Source organism: Mizuhopecten yessoensis, unplaced genomic scaffold (genome assembly GCF_002113885.1).
Source record: "Mizuhopecten yessoensis strain PY_sf001 unplaced genomic scaffold, ASM211388v2 scaffold10933, whole genome shotgun sequence".
NCBI classification, from domain to species: domain Eukaryota; kingdom Metazoa; phylum Mollusca; class Bivalvia; order Pectinida; family Pectinidae; genus Mizuhopecten; species Mizuhopecten yessoensis.
In genome coordinates this window covers 409,691-423,254 of record NW_018408794.1, presented here as the reverse complement: position 1 = coordinate 423,254, position 13,564 = coordinate 409,691, and the positions used below count along the sequence as shown (strand labels likewise).

General features: G+C 36.9%; 2 protein-coding genes across 3 annotated transcripts in view; one reads left to right on the top strand and one right to left on the bottom strand.

Annotated features, from left to right (window-relative positions):
* The window catches only part of LOC110463830, a 47,145-nt gene extending 45,110 nt beyond the window's left edge, over positions 1–2,035 (bottom strand). For both annotated transcript variants that reach the window (XR_002464430.1, XM_021518714.1), the window contains exon 1: positions 1,920–2,035. Coding sequence is in view for 1 of the 2 variants with exons in the window: in XM_021518714.1 (XP_021374389.1) it covers positions 1,920–1,990 (71 nt within the window). In the remaining variant the exon portion in view is untranslated. The remainder of the gene's footprint in view (positions 1–1,919) is intronic.
* Positions 2,036–6,068: 4,033 nt separating this feature from the next.
* Positions 6,069–13,564, top strand: part of LOC110463808 (degenerin deg-1-like) — a 20,143-nt gene continuing 12,647 nt past the window's right edge. The window contains exon 1 of the mRNA XM_021518685.1: positions 6,069–6,545. The gene's annotated coding sequence lies outside the window, so the exon portion shown is untranslated. The remainder of the gene's footprint in view (positions 6,546–13,564) is intronic.

The window sequence follows — 13,564 nt, the reverse complement described above, 5'->3', positions numbered from 1 at the left end:
TCATTGGTGGTGAGAGTCACAAGTACTGTACTGTACCTAGGTCTAAGTTGTCATTGGTGGTGAGAGTCACAAGTACTGTACTGTACCCAGGTCTAAGTTATCAGTTCTGTACTTGTAATAAATAAAATTTACAGAGAAGTAACCAGTAAAATTTGTAAACAATACATGTCTTCTAAAAAAACAGTTTTACTTCTGTAACGGAACTGGACTGTCGATTGTCGGCGACAAGGTAGCTCATTTAGTAGAGCGTCTGTCTAGAGTTGGAAGAGTTCAGGTTCGAACCCCGATCTGGCGTTGGATTTTTCCTCTCCTGTTACATTTCTAACAGTAAGTGATTAGCCTACTGTAATGAATATAGAATAAATCCAGTTTCTGGAACTAATTAAGGCCATTAATGGATAAATTTCAATGGGAAAACACCCAATCCCCCCCCATCTCTTAAAATTCCTAAGATGATTTCCGAAATGCAAATTACGTAGGCCATTTCTCGTCAATATAAATCATGCTATCAAAATGAGAAAATTGTATGCTAAATTTTATTTTCCTAGAAGGCCTATTTCAACAAAGTTTGATGACTCATAGTTTTTATATTGTACTTCTTTGATTTCAGCTTCATGAAGCTAAATTCATCTGAGAATGTATCATGATTTCAGAATGAGAAGTCATCCCTGGAAGCCTTTACATTATGATCAAAGAAAAAAATAGGCAAGACTGATGTTTAATTAAACTCCTTTTTTTCTAGACTGTCAATTTTAAATCTGTTTGGTGATTTATATTCTATGATATTTATTATTGTTCTGCAATATATTGACATCATAAAATATTTTGAATATCGATTGATCATAAAAAATGTTTTAAGAAAATAAGATTATTTTATAATAATGTCTTTTCATAAGAGCATTGAAATGAGCATTTTATTACACCCTATTTGCTAGTTGTATAATTCAAAGCTTATAATGGGATATACTGGTAATTGTGATCTTAGTATTCTTACATCTCTGGCTAGTTAACATTCTAGGAAAGGTTCACAATATATTCACACACCCTGTCAAATTCATACCTGAACTCTCACAGTTACATTTACATGTAAACACACTTAGTAATTAGTCTCCCTCATCATAAGAACTTATCACGAGCGCGTTTTTTGCCCATGGATTGCTTTATAAATCATATGTATACATCTTGGAAAATAGTATGGTCAACCTCCAGGCAGTTTGAATAGGTGGATAATTCGAACACAATATCATATAATTGTTGCAATCCGTATAACTTCTATAAGTTAAGATTGTCAGATACTTTTTGAAATTATAAAAAAAATTCTATAACTCTGTATCACTATCAATCAAACACCTAGAAAGCCAACACAACCTATATATGCGCGACCGCAGCTAAAGTTTTGTGATTGATAATCTTCGAAAACAATTGGCTCATGCGTGAACAACTCCATCTCATTTCCAATTATGTACATAGCCCTATCTATTCTATTTATCCCATTCATTACTCATCCATTCGTACAGATCTGCAAAAAAACTAGCATATGAAATTCAACTCTCCAAGACAACCACAGATGTTCGTTACAAATGTCAAATACACATACAGTATATATATGCTATAATTTAGACACAGGTTATTTCCAAATGTCTAATTTAATAATACACATATATCCTCTGCTTTACTGACGGTATGTAAAGATCTGCTGTGACCCATATCAGTAAAGCAGAGGATAAGATATGTGTATTATTAAATTGGACATTTGGAAATAACCAGTGTCTAAACTAAACCATTGAAACCGGATACAGTTGTCTGCTTGTAACATTTTGCTTCGGAACATAATGCCGTGCAATGTGCCTATACACACATATATTTTGGAAACTCTATGTTCTTGATAGAGTAAAGACTATATCTGAGAAAACACTCACTTCATTTTGACCTTGAAAATCTCAAAGAACGCCCGAGATGGAATCTGGACTTCCATCCTTTGTTGAATCATCTCTTCGACTTCGGGAGTTCGGGAGTATTCATGATAGCGCGCCTAGCAACTGCAGTCACGTGACTACTAATAAATACTCTCAAAGATAATCTAATATATTTTTAAAAATAGTTAAATAAAAGCATAGAACTCATCAATGTATTTTAGAAAAATAACCTTGTGTAAAGAAAACAAGTTCGCTTAAGATAAAAAAAAAGTATGAGAAAAAGGCAAATTTAAGATAATAGTTTAGAGAGTTTGGAGGAGAAAAATGGGAGTTTCCTCCCCTGTTGCAGTACCAATATGACTTGAGCTTTCGTTACATCATAATTGGGCCTAAACTAAGACTTTAAGAGTAATTTTACACGTTTATTGAGTTCGGATATATCATCATTGGGAGAGGGATTTTTTTTACCGAAAGTTGATCTAAACCCCTAAAACGTGTAAAATTACTTTAAACTTACCCCAAACGTTCGTAAATGTCGCCACATCTCCTCGCCAATTTTTGTCCACTTCCGAAGAGCGAAGGATACATTCTTATATCGATAACCACTGTTTGCAATGAAACGTAAACCTTGTAATGTAATGAATTTTCAATTTTCACCAATTTTAAACAGACCAAATGAGAAACAGTTTACCATCAACCAAAACCGATATATAAGACTGCAGAATAAATAAATAAAATAAATAAATTTATAAAATTCTCTACATGAATTCGTTCAAGTTGACATTGAAAAATCAATCAAAAAAAAATGTTGTTTTTTTTTAATTTGTTTTGATAATGAATTTGACGATCAAAGATGATTTTTTTTTATTCCAAACGAAGCTTTTGTTCTTGCAGGTCTCTGTAGAGATTTCTTTTTAGTGTATTCGAGTTATCTTTCTTTGAACACTAAATAAAAATAGACACACGAATACATATGACGGGTACTTCCGACAGGAGAAATTTGTTAAAAAATGTTTGTTCTGTTTTTGTTTTTTTTTATAATTGCTGTTCTATGTTGCTAGTTTTTTGCTTCTATTAGTAGATTGTGTACATGTTTATGACAGTCATCCGTAATTACAACCGTTTTCTGCCGATATAAGTACGAAATCGCGGATGCTTCATAAGTGCGCGGAAACCGGTAACACGAGGATATATTAAGGAGGAAATCAACAAAAGGACGGTCTCACTAGCCACGGCTATCAAATGACCGGAAAGACAGTGCGTAATACAGTCCGCCTTGGTGAACACGGGAAAGGTACGGAAACCCAAGAAGGTATGAAATTCATCAGATCAGAAAGGAAGCAGAGAGAGCAATTAGTTCAAGCGGCAGATACAGGAAGCCATCTGGATACGCCGCAGTCGACCAGTTCTAAATCGAAACGAGGGGGCTCAAATACTCTCGCACATCTTTGACCAAGTATTAAACAAAGCGTAGCCGTTTCGGTACATATACATACGCGTACAGCGTTACCGAAACGACATCGATTTTGTAGACAACTCGTATACATTTTACACCTTTGTGTGTATATACGCTTCACTGGTCATTTGTCTGATGAAGGTGACAGTGTACATATCGTACTAGTCATCAAAAGTCACATAGAAAATAACACCTTCCAACATGAAGAAAATGTTTAGAAATAGGTGTAACACATTATCTTGTCACTATGTTTAGAAGTGGCAGGTTTTAATTGTACAGATTTATTTCGCTGCTGCCTTCTACCTAACACATAGCTTCGCGATAGATGGCATTTCCCTTTTTGGCTCGGTAGACTGGGGAGCTTGGTAATGCTGGGCCAATCCCTAGTTTCGTTAAAACGTTACTGATCCCGTGATGTTTTAAAAATATTAGATAAAAAGATAAGTTCAATTCATTTGAATATTAGGTTCAATACCCATTAAAGATATTTTCAATTCAAGATGGGACACTTTTTTCAGATGCATGTTTGCTTTACACCGACTATGTCGTCGCTGTACCAAAAACGCGACACCTGTGAGAAAACTGCCCAGGAAACTGTCATGCAATGCAAAGAAGTATTTTTATGTTAATAACTTCAACATGATTATACTTTGATATCAATTAATCTGTATCTACACGCTTTTATTGGCTGCTGATTATGGTAACACGGTCAATTCAAATGTTAGAATAATCACAAAAGCAAAACATTCTTAATTTGCTGTACCATTAGCTTGTTCGGAGAAGAAATTTGATCAGAACCTCCTCAGACTCTAAAATATTTGAACTGTGTATGATTTTCTGCTGATATTGATAGTTTATCCATCATTATTAGTCAAATATGAAAGTGTTCCTTTAATTTCAGGCCGGTCGACACAGGTACACGAGTGAAAGGGCCTACGTGACCCTGTTAGTAGTTCGTGTTCTATTTATAAACCCATGTGCAAGAAATAACAACAGTAACAGAAAAGAAAAGTGGATGGTTTCTTTTTATGAAAAATGAACGATTTTTTTTTTTTTTTGACTTGGTAACATGGTACAGTCTAAAACAGGTTAATATTTATCTTAAAAAGTCCCGTACAGTGATCAAAAGAGATTCGGACTTTATATGAACCGCAGAAGGGTAAGTCCTTAAGTCACAGACATAAATATAAGCTTGGCAAATAATAGTTATATATACAATGATACATCTCCACGAAAAAAAATAGAGTAATGCTTAAAAATGTCAAGGGAAATAACTCTTACCTGCATTATTGATAAGTTCTGAAATAATTGTATAACGAGTACAAGCCTAGGTTGGTGTGATTCGAAACAACAAAGTTGGTTTAAATATTTAAGGTTACAAAATTGCATAGAGCAATAGTAAAAGACATATAGTGTTTTGTACATGTACAATAAGTAAACAGTACATGTACAATAAGTAAACAGTACATGTACAATAAGTAAACAGTACATGTACAATAAGTAAACAGTACATGTACAATAAGTAAACAGATTCAAAAACCATAATTCGAATATTGAAACACAATGTTCTGCATTTGACACCTAAACCTTTGTTAGATAAACTATGCAGAAGTATTGGGCTTTCATAAAGCTTGGATGTCGAGTCAATGCACATTATTTTTTGAGAAAGGCTACTTAGAGTAAACAAAAAAGGGAATGCTGTAATTTGGGGGAGATTGCCATTATTAGATACCGGTTAAAAATTCTAAACTTCGAATAATTCTATCTTAAAAACATGCTACGAGTAAAGACTACTGTCAAATGATAGTTGGATTTGAATAGCCTTCACTCAACAAATAAGGATTAAGTTAGCTATGGGATAAGGATACAACATTGTAGCAATAACACTTAGGTTTCCATTGAACAAATGTTTTATGCTATTTTTTTTACAAGAATTGGTATTAAGCATCTAAACAATTCAGTGTTCGTCATCCATATCGTATAGATAAGTTGTCTCTGTGATACTATTCAAGAAAACAAAAGTCAATAACTCGAGCAAAAAGACTACAGCTATATTGTATCATACTGTACTGTGATGTGATTCGTTGCAATATATTTTACAAACACTATGTATTCGTATCATGGCAAAACAGGTACATCCGTTGTCAGTATAACGTGATCTGTGCTGGATGCCTTCGACATGGTATTTCAGTGAGTTAGCACTCTAAAGTCGGCGTCAGTACACCAACATAGCCTGTCTACAGCGCGCGCACATGCTTACAAAACACACATGGGAGCACGTCCTTAAATGACCGTAGCTGTTGATAGGACGCTAAACCCTGTACAAAAAAAACATCTGTACATGGTACATATGTATTGTATTGCATTGCATATACATTTGTATGTAATGAGCCCGAATTTCCTCTGGCCGTGACACCAGACATCTATCTGTCCAAATGTCTAAGTTTTGTGTCAGAGCCAGAAGAAACTCGGGCTTATGTGTCTAATGTCTTCTCTCCGATATGTTTTGAAAAACACGGAATAGAAGAACGTGAATCTGAATCTGCAATAAATTATTGATGTTGGTAAATACCTGTAATGTAGCTCGCTACAGGCGTCAGAATAGCAGACAAGTCTTTGTATGAGATAAACATGTATTAAGAAACCATCGTTTGTTCTGGCGCCACATAATTTCATGAGCATATGTAATGGTGACAACGAAATTGCTTTAAGATTCAAAACGAAAAACATTTTTCGGGATTTTGCTTTGATATATAAGACAGTTCTCCGGGTCTGCGTTTTATTTAAATTTAAAACACGTATTTCTGAATTTATAACCCTGTCAATTCCTCTAAGAGACTGAGCGTATTTCTGCATTGACTATTTATAAAGATGTTAACAGCCAGGAACAGAAAGTTACAAAGTGAATGGAACTGTTGTGACGCGTGCGTGGAGTTTTAGCAACTCAATACTCGATCCAGTTACAAAAAAAAGAGTGATTTGTTCTAATTACACAAAAATGGAAAACAAGCCAATGAAGACATTGATTTTTGACTTTTTGGAAAACACTACCATTCACGGACTGGGGCGATTGCCCGCCACCAGATTCTGGGTTCAGAAGATACTCTAGGTACTAGCCTTTATGACGTCGGTGGCGACCGTACGTCACACACTTTGTATCAACAACTAATTTCGTAAGTATATAATTTTTATTTTATTTAGTACGATTTTAAATAGCATGCCTGTCGAGATTTTAAAATCCTTTGGTGAATGTATGGACTTTGTCATCCCGTTTTAAAACTAGCACTGGTAGCTTTACTGGTAGCTAGCTCGTGCATGTTCTCCTTTGATCACAATGGGATTGCCGAGTGGGACTTACGGTTAAGCTGTACTGTTTTACACGTCGGCTATTCAGTAAAAGCTGTGTTGAAAATATATTTAAGAACATCGGCAATTAATTACCTTCATCTGGAAGTGTGTGTAAGGTATCTTTATTTTTATACTGATGGACTTTGCCAGGGTCTTTAAAAACATTTTTTTCATAAAAGCGTGATTTCAATATTTCAATAATACAATGGGGTCAAGGAAAAGGAGAAATCATGGAAAAATCTGCGTTACAGGCCCCGGCTTTACAATAGCGTCTTAGTTTAAGTTAGCAGAATGTTAAAGAAAGGTTAATAAGATGCTGTGTGACATTAAAAAGTCAGTTTCCTACTATATAAGTATTTGTTATGCGTATCTACTATTGTAAGTGTATAAGTATAATATGCTATTTTAGTATTCAAGCAGTGCTTGCAAATAGAGTGAAGCATGCGTAGGGAAACTGTTTCATCTTTGTGGAATTATATATAGCTACTGAACAGTACGTCTGCTTCCACGAGTAGGATGAAGCAGGCAGTAGATATACATATGTAAGTTCCGACACATTTCGCTAATCTAACCTAACCAAAGTATGTTCCCTTTTACGTGCTGAAATGGGACTCGTACAAGTTTGTATAAATTGATAAGTTGTATATTACCTCTAGTCGAAATTCTCAGTTTGATTAGAGGTGAAAGTCTTTCTAACTTTTTGTGTGATGACTGTATAACTTTTCTCGTTATGAAAAATGAAATATAATTATGAAAATATAACGGATTCAAATATAACTTTAAAGATTACAGCAGCTTTACTGTAACTCTAATACCATTTTTAGAATATTTGTGAATATTTTTAATGAATTGTTTGTAAACTCGCTATTGTAACCCTTACCACTAGTGTAACCTGCTAACACCCACGTAACTGGTTACACCCACTTAACTGGTTACACCCACTTAACTGTATACACTCACTTAACTTGTTACACCCACTTGACTGGTTACATCCACTTAACTGGTTACATCCACTTAACTTGTTACACCCACTTAAGTGGTTACACTCAATTAACTGGTTACACCCACCTAACTTGTTACACCCACTTAACTTGTTTCACCCACTTAATTGGTTACACTCACTTAAATAGTTACACCCACTTTACTTGTTACACCCACTTAACTGGTTACACTCACTTAACCACCCGGTTAAACTATAGTGGGTGTATATTATTGTGACTCTTTGTTACAATAGCGAGGGTTGATGGTGTCGATACCAATATCAACCACTAGGGTTACTCTACCCTTGTAGATAAATACTGATTTTGGTCAAACCTTAACTAGAATTGGCATGCATGGTAAACCTTTTCCTGCCGGCAACACTTTAGTTCTGAGCGGACATAAATTTTGAGATGTAAATTGTATCCCATTTAAACGACTCAGTATCTCGTTATAACAACTGTTTTTTGTTGTAACGACTTACAGTCTCGTTAATAATACATACCATCTCGTTATCGTGGCTTACTTTATCGTTATAATGACTTAGTATGGTGTTTAAATGACATAGAATACCTTTATAACGACTTGATATCCCATATAATGACTTAGTATGGTGTTTAAATGACCTAGAATACCTTTATAACGACTTGATATACCGTTATAACGACTTCATATGGTTTTAAATGACATAGAATATTTTACATATAACGACTTGGTATCCCGTTATAACGACTTCAATATCGTAAGAACGACTTACTACCTCGTTATAATGAATTTATATCTCCTAATATTGGCTATCTATCTCAATATAAACCCGATTAAAGAAACATTTGTCGCTGGATGGCTAGCCTCTACTTGTAAGCTCGGCCGAGGTGTCCTATATTGATCTACCATTACACACTAAAGTGGACCTATTTCTTCATATTTTTGTTAAAACATATCACCATTAAAATTGTATTTTTAGCTCACATGGAATCACGTTAAGGCGTGTTATATTTCCAAGAGTTTATTAACATTTCATAAAATTAAAATAATGTCTACCTAAGTCGCCGTCCATTCCTATTTGTTGAATTTGGATATGTTTCCCGACGGAGTCGACCTTTCCGGTAGTACACTGTACCCGGTAGTACACTGTACCCGGTAGTACAATGTACCCGGTAGTACACTGTACCCGGTAATACAATGTACCCGGTAGTACAATGTACCTGGTAGTACAATGTAACTGGTAGTACACCGTACCCGGTAGTACACTGTACCCGGTAGTACACTGTACCCGGTAGTACGATGAACCCGGTAGTACGATGAACCCGGTAGTACACTGTACCCGGTAGTACGCTGTACCCGGTAGTACGCTGTACCCGGTAGTACGATGTACCCGGTAGTACACTGTACCCGGTAGTACACTGTACCCGGTAATACACTGTACCCGGTAGTACAATTTACCCGGTAATACGATGTACTCGGTAGTACAATGTACCCGGTAGTACACTGTACCCGGTAGTACACTGTACCCGGTAGTACAATGTACCCGGTAGTACACTGTACCCGGTAGTACGCTGTACCCGGTAGTACGATGTACCCGGTAGTACACTGTACCCGGTAATACACTGTACCCCGTAGTACACTGTACCGGGTAATACGATGTACTCGGGAGTACAATGTACCCGGCTTTACACTGTACCCGGTCGTACACTGTACCCGGCAGTACACTGTACCCGTTAATACACTGCCCCCGGTAGTACAATGTAACTGGTAGTACACCGTACCGGGTAGTACACTGTACAAGGTAGTACACTGTACCAGGTAGTACGATGTACTCGGTAGTACACTGTGCCCGGTAGTACACTGTAACCGGTAGTACGATGTCCCCGGTAGTACGATGAACCCGGTAGTACAATGAACCCGGTAGTACGATGTCCCCGGTAGTACCCTGTACTCGGTAGTACACTGTGCCCGGTAGTACACTGTTCCCGGTAGTACGCTGTCCCCGGTAGTACCCTGTACTCGGTAGTACAATGTACCTGGTAGTACAATGTACCTGGTAGTACACTGTACTCGGAAGTACACTGTACCAGGTAGTACACGGTACCCGGTAGTACAACGTACCTGGTAGTACAATGTACTCGGTAGTACACTGTGCCCGGTAGTACACTGGACTCGGTAGTACACTGTAACCGGTAGTACACTGTACCCGGTAGTACAATGTACCCGGTAGTACACTGTACCAGGTAGTACACTGTACCCGGTAGTACACTGTACTCGGTAGTACACTGTACCCTGTAGTACACTGTACCCGGTAATACGATGTACTCGGTAGTACAATGTACCCGGTTTTACACTGTACCCGGTAGTACACTGTACCCGGTAGTACAATGTACCCGGTAGTATAATGTACCCGGTAGTACACTGTACCCGGTAGTACGATGTACCCGTTGGTAGTGGAAGCATTGAATTTGCTCCTACTACTAACCGCTGGTACATATATATTATAAAATGCACAAATAGGTTTATCAAAGTTATACCTGTTGCACGATACTTGAGAAATATCTGTTCAACGGCAGAGAACACATGCAGTCGATTCGTTTCATAGTCTTATTGCATAATACGTAACAATAACGCAAAAACTGAGATCTTTTCCAAGGAAGCTTTAAGCGGAATCTCATGAAACATAATTTATTCATATACGAAATCATATTAATAAACTTTTAGATAATAGAATTTTCAACAAAATAACAAAAATGTTATTACTATTACTATTGTAAGCGAGTCGTACTAGTGGATGGGATTACAATGCTGATAATATTTACTTATCGATGACAAGCCAGAAAGGCACAAAAAACTGCACGCATTCCTGACGCTCATGTGATTTCGAAAGAGAAGGTAAAATATAATTTTAAGGTAGGTATTTTTAACACAAAATCACAGGTATAATGTTTGAAGCACGCTCTAAATAATACATTAGCCCTGTGAAGCCTGACTCTTAAGTACGTCACAATTCTCCAACAGTAACAATGTATTGATTCCGAACATGAAATATTGAAGGAAATGTAAGGAACGCCATAGCTGTCACATATAACATAAAAATGCAATATGAGTACTGAGATAGTGATATTGAGAACCTTATCGGAATTCACTGTACACAGTTTACAGGTATCTGACGTCAAATTGCATCGAAATTGGTACCGTTACAAAGTGAAGGAAGAGATATGTAGGGGAGTCTGTATATACGCATCATTGCATATCACCCCATATACATGTAGTAATGCTAATACAAAAATAGTGTAAATCACTTAACAGTGATAAAATCTATACACCATGTAACACATAGTGATAAAATCTATACACCTTGTAACACACAGTGATAAAATCTATACTCCATGTAACACATAGTGATAAAATCTATACGCCATGTAACACATAGTGATAAAATCTATACACCTTGTAACACACAGTGATAAAATCTATACTCCATGTAACACATAGTGATAAAATCTATACGCCATGTAACACATAGTGATAAAATCTACACACCATATAACACACAGTGATAAAATCTATACACCATGTAACACATAGTGATATAATCTATACACCATGTAACACATAGTGATATAATCTATACACCATGTAACACATAGTGATAAAATCTATACGCCATGTAACACATAGTGATAAAATCTATACACCATGTAACACACAGTGATAAAATCTATACACCATGTAACACAAAATACTAAATGGAACAATTCAGCAGTGCCATATCATCCCCACCCCCACAAACTACGTGATGTACCCATGTGGGCGTTAATGATGCGTTGTGAAAGATGGATTTCACATCCGCTCAGTAGAGCGTTCATTCAGCAGCAATATCTAGTCATGTGTAAACAGGTAATAGGATAGATGGGGGGCTGGAAATTTGTAGTTTTAATTAACCTATTAAGTATTCATACCTATGTAACGCAGAGCTCGCGTAGCGTTAAATAAGAAGGAAGTTAATAACGTCATGGTTTACTGTATGTTATGATTTTTTTTGACATAACATTCTTTCCCGGTATATAACGACAAAAAGATCACAAAGATCAAATGTACTGATGATAATTAAGCAATGAACTGCATAGATGTGACAGACCTATTGTTATAACTGCCACTTGTGTCACAGACAAACTGAATGGTGTGCGACAGCGCAATGTGTTAATTTTGTCTGTGGTGCTTATACCAGTAGCTTTGGTTTGGTTTTATAGAGTTTAACATCCTATCAACAGCTTAGATCATTTAAGGACATGCCTCCAAATGTGTTGTATATGCGTGCTTGTGTGTGCGCGCGCGTGCGCGTGTGTGTGTGAGTGTGTGTAGGTGTGTGTGTGTGTGTGGGGGGGATTGGTTGATTGTGTGTGAGTGTGGGTGCTTGTGTGTGTGTGCAGGAGACAGGGTTAGTTGGTGTATATGCTTCCTTGTGATAACGCAGATCTGATGTCGACTTTAGAGTGCTACCTCCCTTAAATACCATGCCGAGGGCAACCAGCACAGCATTCCGCCTGGTCACATTATACTGACAATGGGCGAACCAGTTGTTGCTTTTTTCCCTTTAATGTTGAACGTTAAGCAGGGAATAACTAACACTTTTCAGGACTTTGGTATGTCCTGGAATGGAGCTAAAACCCACTGCAATCCTCACATGGGCAAACTCTCAACAATAAAGCCAAAAGGGAGGTGTTGCTTAGCAAGGCGCCATGGAACAAAAGGTAGTTTGAAGAAGAGAAATGTTAGGATACCAAATATTGTCATGGGTGCAGCAGATTTATTTTGGTCGCTATTGTGGTTACAAACGCAAATCCCCAACTCTGCGGGGGTTCCCTCATCAGTCGCTTCTTATGATCAATCAGGTGTATTCTTTTCTCAATCCCCGATCTGCAGGGGTGTATACAGTAGGGAGGTCTGTCACATATATGCAGTTAAGTGTTTTTGTTTTCGTTTTATTGAAAAATGTAATGAGGATTGATGCTTTCCTATAATTCGTAAACATTCTGTTGTTGTAACAGAGAAACAGCTGACGTCACAAGCTGTTTTTAAACAAAAACAAACTATAAAACGACGCCCTAACGTCCTATTTATTTGCTTTTAATTCTAAGAGAGAAAGAAGTGAAAATTATAAAGCAATCATATAAAATTAGCTCGGTTAGAGTGCCGGGGAAAGTTTCAAATAATATTTTATCAAAGAACCATTTTCCGTAGTCACATAATGGTCGCAGTGGACTCCGTATTCATAAAATGAAAATACCAGTGCCGGTTATGCTCTAATACATGACACTCCATAGAAAGAATATAGAAGTTCATTGCCACACCATATAGATAAATTTAGTATTTGGCGCACTTTGTACTTTCTACTGTCACATGTACACAAAGGGATGTTACCACACTTTGTACCTTCTACTGTCGCATGTACATAAGGGGAAGTTACCACACTTTGTACCTTCTACTGTCGCATGTACATAAGGGGAGGTTACCACACTTTGTACTTTCTACAGTCGCATGTACACAAGGGGATGTTACCACACTTTGTACCTTCTACTGTCGCATGTAGATAAGGGGAGGTTGCCACACTTTGTACTTTCTACTGTCACATGTACACAAGGGGAAGTTACCACACTTTGTATTTTCTACTGTCGCATGTACATAAGGGGATGTTACCTCACTTTGTACTTTCTACTGTCACATGAACATAAGGGGATGTTTAACACACTTTGTATTTTCTACTGTCACATGTACATAAGGGGAAGTTACCACACTTTGTACTTTCTACTGTCGCATGTAGATAAGGGGATGTTACCACACTTTGTACTTTCTACTGTCACATTTACATAAGGGA